The sequence below is a fragment of the Chanos chanos genome, chromosome 5, assembly GCF_902362185.1.
Source record: "Chanos chanos chromosome 5, fChaCha1.1, whole genome shotgun sequence".
Lineage (NCBI taxonomy): Eukaryota > Metazoa > Chordata > Actinopteri > Gonorynchiformes > Chanidae > Chanos > Chanos chanos.
The window spans coordinates 40,639,628-40,651,129 of NC_044499.1; the positions used below are offsets into that span (position 1 = coordinate 40,639,628).

Genomic DNA, 11,502 nt, shown 5'->3' on the forward strand with positions numbered 1-11,502 from the left:
AATGATGATTTCGAGTGTCTCCATCCAATCAGAATCATCCATTCGGAAACTAGCATAAGTTAGTTTACAAGACAACAGGAAGAGCTAAGAGCTGCTCTTTAGGACTAATCTACAGTCAGTTTTATTTCGTTGTGACAACCCCAAGCCCCTAAATATCTGATCTGAGGTCAGCGGTCGGAGAGAGCACAGTGGCGCCTCACTTCCTCGAAGTCTGGTACCTCGGATACGAAAAATTTCGAAGATGGCGGCTGTGTCTGCGGTATCGGTGCAAAGCAACAGCCCAGCCAGAGAGCTGTCCCTTGCAACTCAAAGCAGCGGAACCACCGCTCATGTAGAAAGGGTGAAAATGGAGGAAGGAACGGGTACGTGCTTTAATGTCAAACTTCTTCCAGTTTGATCAAATATGTGGAGAAATGGCAGTACACACTGCAACAGAGTACAGTTAGCCAGGCGAGCTAACGCATTGTATTTTGATTACTGATATGGCTTAATTACATAATGGATATTTGGATGATGAGTTTAATGGATATAGTTATCATTTGGCCAGCACCTTATGATGTTTTTTTGTTGTTGTTGTTGTAGTTGTTCTTGTTCTTGTGGTTGTTGTTGCTGACCACTTTGTTATCGGCTATTGTAGGTTATGTATTCTAGACAGATGGACAGTCACTATACGTTAGGTAGCTTTTGCCAGTGCTTAAAAGCTGTAGCTAGGCTGCATATTTTTGAGTTCTGATGAGGCTTTGGTTAAATTTCAGATGTAATGTATATCAGTTTGCTAAAATGTTCCGTTGTTTTAGTGATGTTGTTTCTATTATGCTGTTCATTTTGGGTTGACTGGTAGGTAAACCAGTTTAAGTAAACCTCGTTTAAGTGTCCTGTAGGAATGCTATTTGCTCTGTAGTCATACAGGTACTTACTAGCTAGAGTCTATATAGCTCTATTCATGCGTGGTAAACCCTGTTGATGTTTACATGAGTGGACATTTATATGACAAAGTGGAATGTGTCTGTTTCTAATGATGCAAAACGCTTGTGTTTGAATGTGTGGAAGCTACATCAGATTTATGTGTTGTCATGGATTTAACTTACAGGATGGATGTGTGCAGTTCATGTTGTCTCTTCCTGAACAACAGAAATACAGTCAATTAATGTGTCGTGTCCCATCACCTGATTTGTATTTTCAGAGACAGAGAAGCAGAGTCGAGTGACTGCTCTGCTGGAGAGACTTCATTCAAAACATAACGCCTCTCGACCCTGGCAGGAGACCAGCAAAGTTGTTAGACAGGCCATGGTAAGATAACAGAAGGCAGCATGGAAGGAGAGGGGAGGAAGAATTTGAGAAACATTAGCCTAATAATGGCTTAATAAATACCAGTTTTACCTGGCTTCTTCCCCTTTCCCTGTTATCCTCCTTAACCAGCCTTCTCTTGTTTCCAACATTCCTCTCTTCTTTCCAGGAAAAGCGTGGAGCTATGAATACAGCAGGTCATCAGCTCTTGCTGACATGTCTAGAGACGCTACAGAGAGCCCTTAAAGGTGAATAATCTGTCATATATTTTGCACATGCTCTTTGCACATACATAAACCTGAGACAGAGACAAAAAATGCTGCTCATGAAGTAGACAATAGACAAAAAAGTAGCTGTGAAAGTGTTCAAATATATGTTCTCATCGTAAACTCAGAACCTTGGAAGGTAACCAGTATTTTGAAGATTAATTTTAATACAGTGAAGCTAATTCATTAGTAGAACTGACAAACTTTAGATTGAAAATGATCAGGATTTTTCCCTCTTTGTTATGCTAACCTGTTCTCTTTCACTTATGTTTTCCTCCTTGCCCTTTTGTCAGTGTCCTCATTGCCTTCTATGACGGATCGTTTGGAGTCTATTGCTCGCCAGAATATGTAAGTTCTCTTTTTCAGTAAGTTCCCTCCCAGGCTCCTGTAGTCTCATTTCAAATCCATCGAATTTCTCTTGCAATTTGTAAGTGTTCAAATAAATGGCACTGTAGTTGTTATTTGTGCCTTGAGAGTGGCTACGACCATTTCAGTCCTAAGATCTTCATTTGCTCTCTGCAACTCTCCACCAGGCTGGGTTCCCACCTCAGCCCCTCAGGTACTGAGTGTTACATCACCTGTGATATGTTCTATGTGGAAGTCCAGTTGGATACGGCTGGTCAGCTGGTTGATGTTAAAGTGGCTCACCATGGAGAGAACCCTGCGGTAAGGAGAAAGCAATGAGAAAAAAAGTTAAATGTTGTTATGAAAGGGAGGGAGTGACAACAAAATTGGTGGAGAATGAAGAAAAATTTGTGAGAAGGACATAGGTTACAAAAGGCGGGATTTTAGAATGGACATGAAACAGGAACATTTTTTTTTTTTTCACATCTGTTTGTCTGACCAGCTTTCATATTAAACAGTTTTCAGAGAGGAACATGCTTTGACTGCTTTACTTAAACAAATGTAAGGAATTCCCGTGATTAATACAGTGCTTTAAACGCAGAAATTCACTGTTTTTCTTTTACTTTTTCTGTCACGTAGAGCTGCCCAGAGTTAATACAGCATTTGAGGTAAGCAAATAAATAAGTAAGAACTATTTGGGGGATTTATTTGGCACATTAAAATGCTTGCAGCATCACAATCCAGAATTACTTATCAACTATTTATGCTGGTGTCCACTGACAGAGAGAAAAACTTTGAGGAATTTTCTAAACACCTGAAAGGCCTGGTCAACCTGTACAAACTCCCTGGAGATAAGTGAGTGGAAGTGTAAATAATCTTTTGTCTCTTCAACATAGCTGCACTATCACCAGCCACATCTATAAATACTGTCATTATGCTCAAAATACTGATAAAATTGTGTATCCGAATTCAGATTGCTATGATGTGCATGGATCCAGTGATGCCTACATCATATTTTTTTCTTTATTTCTGTATAAACATTTGAAAGTGCTTGCTATTCTCTTTCAGCTCAGATAAGTCAGTGAATTAATCAGATTGATAAGTTGTTATCTTTGGTTAGTAGTATGAAGGTTAGCACTACATTTCTATTCAAGGAATAATGCAGTCTTCATTAAGATCTTTTTTTTTTTCTTCTTTAAATTTAAAAGTGACAATTTACTTTCCTACGCATTGCATCTGTATTGAGATCCATGTCTTAATTTACTTTCTATTTGTGGACACAATGAATAAAACAAATATTTCATTTTATTCCCAAACATCCTAACCAGCAAACTAAAGACAAAGATGTACCTGGCCCTACAGTCACTAGAGCTGGATCTTACCAAGATGATGCATATGTTTAGGTATAAAACTCTTTTTGACTTTTTTTTCTGCACAAATTGACGTGATCTGCCATTTATGAGAGAACACATCAGCCTGTGTTATCTCTCTTGTTGTAGCTCTTAGCATGTTTGCAAGTATGATCTTAATTCACATGTATGTCTTTGACTGAAGTGTATATTTGTAGGTATTTTTTTGATTGATGCTTATATTCTTGTGTTTTCTATCCCAGATTAGCCACTAATGCCAACACTGTGGAGACTATACTTCATGGTAGTGTAGGTCTACTGACTGCACGTAGTGGTGGTCATCTGGTGTCACTACAGTGCTATGTCTCTCCTTATGACGTTTTTGAGGAGGGAACTGGCACACAACTAAACTTCAATGATTCCAATGGTGAGCGAAAGTAGCATAGTGGGTTAACTAAAAACTAAACCTGGAATGTAATTGGCCAGACTACAGTAAACTAGTCCTTTATCCTGTGTACAATTACTGTTCCGTTTTTCTTTTTCTTATTTTTCTACTCCTATTCTCCCCTATACTGCAGTCCCTCGTTCTCTAGGTGTGAGTGTGTCTGTGACTATAGAGGGTACTTCCTCAGTCTACAAGCTTCCAATTGCCCCTCTCATCACTGGTTCTCACCCAGTGGACAACAAGGGGTGAGATTCATAACTAACATTCAATTACCAATGAGCATTTTTCTCAGATTTTGTTAACAGCTTCTTGTAGTTCACTTCACAAGCTGTTCATGTTGTTATCAGATTTTGGTGATTTTGTACCTGTGAGGATATATTGAACATTTCAGGTTTTTAGCTTTCAGTGTATGATGTGTTTCAGATACAAACCTAAAACTGTAATATCCAAAATAAGAAAGATTGAAAAGATTAAGATTTGAAAAATTAAAAGATTTTGCTGAATCTAATCAAGTTGTTGTTTGGGTTAAGCTACCCTTTAGTGATGGTGAGTTTCTTGACTGTATTAATGTTATCGCTCTCTCTCTTTTTCCCTTCTTTACACAGAACTCCGTCCTTCTCCTCTGTGACTAACTCAAACTGTGTGGACTTACCAGCATGTTTCTTTTTGAAGATGAATCGCCCAATGCCTTTCTCTCTCTCTTTCATTCAGAAGATGGGAAACGCGACAGGTGCGAGAGAAACTGTGATTTTAGTTGATTGCCAGTGTTGCTGGTGAATGTGCACATGTATTGCTTCATAATCTTAGTTTAAGTAGTAATACGTCAATGAATGTTGAATACAGCGGTTGTTTGCTGCTACGTAGTTCGTCTCCTCATTTTTTGACTGTTTGTAATAATGTCCATTTTTCCTTCAGGTATCCCTGTATTTGAGACAGTACCTACTCTGTCCTCACTCTATGAGCTCATCATTAAGAGCCAATTCCATGAAGAAGGTGGAGTCATCCCCTCTTCTTCTACCCAGTCCATGCGCTTCTATGCAGTAAGTATCAACTGACTCAGGCCACTGTCCCTTTTGTGGCATCTTTGGTTCATGTGTTACATATCTGTTTTATGATTTTTGGTGTATGTCCTAACACTTTTATTTTTAATGGCTGAATTGCAATTTAAAAAAAACAGCTTGCGCATGTTCAGCAGTGGACATTAGATATAAATAATAACTGTACTCTCACCCAAGCACAGATCTCTTGAAGCTCTTGTATCTTGAATCTTGAATTTTTCTTTGCTTGGACTGTAGTTGTAATCTTTAAGTTTGGTTCCTTGAAAATTTACAAACCCACACAAAAATAAATTACCTGAGTAAAGCACAATTACTATAAGATGTACTTTGGCTGATTTTGTTGCCGTAATTTCTAGACTGTTCGTACAACAAGCCTACAGAACATGCATCACTGTATTTCATCTAGCCCTGCTAAACTTGGTTAATTGCATACATTCATTTTGCTTATTTCAGCTTTTGGGTTGATTATGTCTAGACATAATCTGAATGAACGGACTTTAAAGAATAACAAACCTCATATTTGTTAATGAATGAGTGAATCATGGAAGTTCAACAGAATGTTTCTAAAATGGTTAATCCAACCCTCATAACTGTCTTCGTTGTTATTTAGCAATTCTAACTTTGTTCCCCAGTCTTTGCCAGGGCAACAGCATTGTTATTTCCTGAATGGGGATGCACCAGTGCAGGATGGGAGATCTCTGCAGGGAGCTCTAGTAACAAAAATCCCCTTCAGACACCCTGCTCAGGTCCCAGCACTACTTGATATCATCCGACACCAGGCTGCCTACAACACACTAATTGGCAGCTGTGTCAAACGGACCTTAATCAAGGAAGGTGTGTGTCTGTTCCCGTGAATACACAGAGAGAGTGTTTTTGTCATTTTCACCCATAGTAACATCACGTAGAATTAAGGGGCAGAAGTCAAATCTTGTACACTTTGTACCCTTGCTGGTGCTCATGGACACTTAATATTTATTTTGACATCAAAGAAAAACTCTGCTACAAAAAAAACTTCATCAAAAAACAATGTATACATCTTGAGAAGAAGCCTGTAATGCATTTTCCTGATGAATTTCTGTCTTTACCATTTCGCTAATAGAAGACAGTACACTTGGACTGTACCAGAAATATGGAAGTAGTCCATGTGCATTTGCTCATACTTTTTGTTCCTCCTTATTGCGTTCTTGCTTAAAAATAAGTCTAAAGAAGTAGGTTTTGATATATTCCATTGGCTTAGACTGCACAGTTTCAACTTTGTTACACCTGCAACTTGTAATGACACTTATTGTTGTGTCTTACCACAATATCTCACCTCCCTCAAGACACTCCAGGACTGCTGCAATTTGAAGTGTGTCCATTGACAGACTCAAGCTTCAGCGTGTCCTTTCAGCATCCTGTGAATGAATCACTCGTCTGTGGTGAGAATCCAGTTTAGTCCACCTTGTTAGTCTTAATATATGTTTATACACTTAATATATAAACATCCCTTTCAAACACAAAAACAGATGTTTTGTTGTGCTCACACTTCAGAAGTCTACCAGGAATGGGTAACTGTAATAAATTTGAATTTTCTCTCAATTCCTCTTATTCCCTGTCTCTCTCTGTCTCTCTCTGCTACCCCCACTTTCCTCCATCAGTCGTGATGGAGGTTATTGACTCTAGGCAGGTGTCCTGTAAGCTGTACAAAGGCCTATCTGATGCTTTGATCTGTACAGATGACTTCATCACCAAAGTAGTGCAAAGGTGGGTTCAGTTCTCACTGCGTGTGAACAACATTCCATTGAAAACTCACCTCACTTACCTTGCAATTTTCTGTCGTTCAAATCAGTAAAATGACAGCGTAACCACTACTTTTTGTAATTTAAAAGTTCTTGCATTTGCATGTGATATGGCACAACAGTGTGTACGAACGCTATGACAGTAGCATGTTAAAACATCTCAGATATCACCACTCTAGTAGGCTTTCTCTTATATTTAATATGTCTTTCCTCTGTAGATGTATGTCTATCCCTGTGACCATGCGAGCCATCCGGCGCAAGGCAGAGACCATTCAGGCAGACACTCCAGCATTGCCACTGATTGCAGAAACAGTAGCAATCATGGTGAAGAAGAACTTGCCCCCCACAGGGAGCCCAGGTTACATGGGCATAGGTGCAGGTCCTGATGGGAGCAACCCCATGGGTCTCCCTGGCATGGCAGGTGGCACCACACCCACAGGGAGTGGCAGCAGTGCAGGTGTGGGTGGTGGAAGCACATTCCCTGGTCCAATTACCTCACTATTTGGAATGACTCGTGGGGGTCAGAGTAGTTCTGGTATGGATAATATGGGACAGATGGGAGTAGGAGGGCAGCAGCAATTACAACAGCAGCCACAACAGCAGCAGCAACAGCAAGGCCATGGCTCAGACGATTTCAGCAAAGTTACTCAGAACCCCATCCTGACTAGCTTGCTGCAGATCACAGGTAATGTAGGATCAAGTCCAACCCCTCAAACTGCCCCTGGTGGGTCACAGCCTCACCAGACACCACCCCCAACTACATCCCCTGCTAGCAACACTAAGAACCATCCCATGCTGATGAACCTACTCAAGGACAATCCCTCACAGGACTTTGCTACACTCTATGGCAGCAGCCCCCTGGAGAGACAAAACTCCTCAGGGTCACCCCGCACAGACAGCCAGGGGCAGCCTTGCCCTGGAGGTGGCGGCAAAGGCAAAAAGAAGCGTCCAAGAGGCACTGAGAAAGGCATGGTGGGTGCAGGCACTGGCTTGGGGATGAAGCAAACCCAGCAGTCACAGCAGCAGCAAACAGGTGGTATTTCTCAACATCATCACACTCATCACCCAACGGAAGATGACTTCCACCGGGAACTCTTCTCCATGGATGTAGATGCCTCACAGAATACCATCTTTGACGTCAATCTTCCTGGGGATGGGCTTGACACTCCACATAGCATTACCCCAGCTCCAAGCCAATGTGGGACCCCACCTTCAGGCCCAGGAATGTCATATCATCCACAGTCTCATGTTCAGTCACAGCCACAGTCTCAACCACAGCCAACAGTGTCCCTAAACCGCATGGTACGACTTTCCAGCTCTGATAGCATTGGACCAGACATTAATGATATCTTGTCTGACATACCTGACCAGACCACTAAAGGAGGCAGCAGCAGCCATGGTCAGCACCACATGGGTGAGGAGGAGGGGGGTTCCTTGGGCACACCACTTCGTGACTCCTCCAGCTCAGGCCAGGGCAGTGCAGTCTTTGAAGCAGACCTGTTCAATGCAAACAGCAATGAAAATCCCTTCCCAGATGCAGCAGATCTGATTGCAGAGGCTGCTACTGCGGCAACTCCAAACAGCGACTCCTCTTCAACCAACTTCTTCCCTGATACAGACTTCAATCCAGAGTTGCTCACTGGTCAGGGTAGCTTTTCACAGAACTACTTTGAGGACAGCTCTCCCAGCCCAGATGCAGATCTTGACCTTGTCAAGAGCTTCAGTGGGGGAAGTCAGCAGAACACCCCTTCAGGCACGCCCCAGAATCCCACATCACAGGGCCAGAGCACTCCAGATGCTTCCCTTAAAGACCCTTACGACTTGGGAGTGGTGTACAGTGGGAACAGCGGAGGAGGAAAGCCACTGCTCGGCCCAGCTCCTGATTTGGGGGACACGCACCCTTCCCACACAAGTGGTGGGCAAAGTCCCCTGACGATGGGCATGGGTGTGACAGGAAATGACTTCAAGAACAGTGATCCCAAGGTTAAGCAACAGCAACAGATAATGAGAACAAAGGAGGACAATGGTGGAGGAGGGAGTTCTGGAATAGGAATGGGTGCAGTGGGATCAGTGGAAGGGAAGCAGATAAAACGTAGTCGCACTCCATCAAGTGAGGGCAAATCCAAAGAGAAGCCGCCAAAACGCAAAAAGTTGGATCCTGATGGTAAGTCTCCCTCCCATAGCTCAGGTGGTCGACCATACACTCCTCCAAGTGGGGCTGCAGGTTCAGGAGGATCTGTTAGCGGAGGTGGATCCAAATCACCAGGTAGTTCAGGACGGTCACAGACCCCTCCTGGAGGCGCAACACCACCCATACCGAAAATAACCATCCAGATTCCAAGAACCCTGACAGGAGGGAAAACTTCCTCACATGGAGGTTACACATCAACCAGCTCAACAGGAGGAGGCACAGGTGGTGCAAGTAGTACAAGCGGAAGTAAAAGCCACCATGCCCACTCTTCCTCTTCCTCAGGAAAGATAAAAAGCAGTAAGATGGAAGGCTCTGTGAGCCAGAGCAGTAGCTCCAAGCCAGCCAGCACAGGTGGAAGTGGGGGAGGCTTGCCTGCACAGTCCAAAAGCTCCTCGCAGGGGTTGGGAGTGGGTAAACCAGGTTCCTCCCCAATTGCCAAACATGGTCTGTCAGGAGCAGGAAGTGGTGGTGGAAGTGGGACTGGAAGTGGAAACAAAATGAAGCCTCAAGGAGGCAAGCCTTCTGGGTCTCTCATCAACCCAAGCATCAAGCCCAACATCTCTCCCTCACACTCTCGCTCCGGTGGGCCCGACAAGCTTTCCTCTCCCATGAAACTTCAGCAAGGTCAAGTTCCTGGCACCCCTCCCTCTTCCAAGGCTAAATCTCCAATTGGCTCAGGAGGAGGAGGATCTGGGGGGTCCAAGTCCTCCTCTAGTGGAGGATTGGGCTCCCAGAAACAGTTAGGCAGCAGCTCATCATCAGGTCCTTCCTCCTCTGCTACATCCTCTGCAAGTTCCTCCTCTTCCTCCAGCTCAGTGCCCTTTTCCTCAAGTGGACAGTCACAGTACAGTGGCAGTGGAGGAGGCGGGAGTAGTGGGGGAGGAAGTGGAGGAGGTGGGAACAACCCCAACGCTAAAGGTAAGTCACCTAGCCGCAACAAGAAACCCTCACTAACAGCTGTTATAGACAAGCTGAAGAGCGTGGGTGGAGGTGGCATAGGAGGAGAAGAGGGAGAAGGAGGTGGTGGCAGTGGGGGTGGGGGTAGTGTAGGTAATGGTGGCAGTGGAGGTGGGGGAATGCCTTCAAATATTGGTCCTGTATCTTCCAAGCATGTAATGTCATCTCAGGGCGGAGAGTACCTGAATAAGCGGGACAAGATAGACAAAGAAGGGAAGTCTAAGGTGTCTGTGTCAGGAGGCACTTCCGGAGACAAGAAGCTTATGGACCCCAAAAGTGGAGGGGTGAGTAGCACAGGTGTTGCGAAGATCATCATCAGCAAGCCAGATGGCGGTTCTCCTAGCATCAAGGCCAAGGTCACCCTACAGAAGCCTGGAGAGGGGTCTGCAGAAGGTTCCATGCGTCCTCAACTCTCAGGCCTCAAAGCCTCCCCTCTTTTCAGTGGGTCAACACCAAAACATGACCGCAGTTCACCAAGCCATAGTCGGTCCCCGGGGTATACTCCTCTGAACCCAGACAGTGAGAGTGAGTCAGGCAGTAGCTCAGTGGCAGAGAAGTCTCACCAGAACAGTCCTAGTTCAGATGATGACCAGGCTTTGCGCCCTTCGCACCAGCCTCCTCCAGACTACATGAGTTCCATATCTGTCAGCCTTGGAGAGAAACACAAGAAGCACAAGAAAGAGAAGAAGAAGCAGAAAGAAAGGGAACGAGACAGAGATCGCGAGAGGGACCGGGATCGAGATAAAGAGAAGAAGAAGTCTGTATCCTGCACTTCCTCCTCTCATGCCATGAAAGCAGACAGCTGGTCTAGATCACCTTTGACGGCCTCTGATCCCTCTCTGTCCTTGCTTAGTTCAGAACGTACATCACGGCCCAGCCCAGTCTACATACGTACAGAGGATGATGATCTCATGGATTCAGCTCTCACTGGAAACCTGGAGCCTTTCAAATAGACTGAATATGTATTCCAAATTACTTTGCTCTTTGACCAGTATGTTTTCAGCTGTTGCTGAAGTGGAATGGTCCTATGTATTGGATAATGGTGTAGAGGACAAGATTGTGATTTGGGAAACAGCCAAATGTTTAACCAATACTATTTTTTTGCATGTGTGTTATGTTTTTTTATGACCTAATGATTATGATATTTTAATTGCATACCTGCCACTTTCAACCAAGACCACTTGCCTGCAAGTTGAGTCATCCCACAGAGAGAAGGAATTTGATTTTTTAAAGATAGGTGAAAAAATGCTTTTAATCAGATTGCTTTTTAAAACTGTTGGTATATAGACCATTACAGAACAGAATTTCACTTGTGGATCATGAGTTCAAGTGCTCAGTCATTTTCAGAATTAATTTAAATTAAGCTTCCACAAGCTTCATCAGATGAGGTTTTACAGCTGTTGAACAAGCATCCCAAACTCTCACACTGTGTTATTATATGCACTGTGATATTAAGCATATTTACACTGCCACTGTTTTATGTTGTAATTTATTCCTTGTTATCTCAGTAATTTACTATGACTACCCCAAATACTATTTGTTTTCAAGAAGAGAAGTGCAACCTATGTCTGAATATTCAAAAGAATTAAACAGATAATATTCTTTGCGGCCCACTTATTTGTGGAATGCTACAACTTTAACAACATCTTGTTTTAATGCCTTTTTGCGCAGGCAGGGAGGGGTGCTTTTTTAATACATAGTATTATTTTCAACATTTTTATAGTAGGATAGAGAATTTTACAGTTATCCTTAAAAGAAAACTAGTGTAAACTCTATAGGGACTGCATTAAGTAATATAGACTGCATCCTCCCGTGTTTTATTTTGT

General features: G+C 43.2%; 1 protein-coding gene across 1 annotated transcript; it reads left to right on the top strand.

Annotated features, from left to right (window-relative positions):
* The first annotated feature begins 241 nt into the window (after window positions 1-241).
* med1 (mediator complex subunit 1) lies at window positions 242-10,915 on the top strand. Its single transcript, XM_030775013.1, has 16 exons — window positions 242-362; window positions 1,184-1,290; window positions 1,457-1,535; window positions 1,847-1,901; window positions 2,087-2,219; window positions 2,538-2,566; window positions 2,682-2,753; window positions 3,227-3,301; window positions 3,511-3,674; window positions 3,826-3,937; window positions 4,298-4,422; window positions 4,608-4,732; window positions 5,383-5,584; window positions 6,073-6,168; window positions 6,388-6,493; window positions 6,747-10,915. Exons 1-16 carry the CDS (start codon window positions 242-244, stop codon window positions 10,627-10,629), a joined length of 5,484 nt encoding a protein of 1,827 aa, XP_030630873.1. The 3' UTR covers window positions 10,630-10,915.
* The last annotated feature ends 587 nt before the right edge of the window (window positions 10,916-11,502 follow it).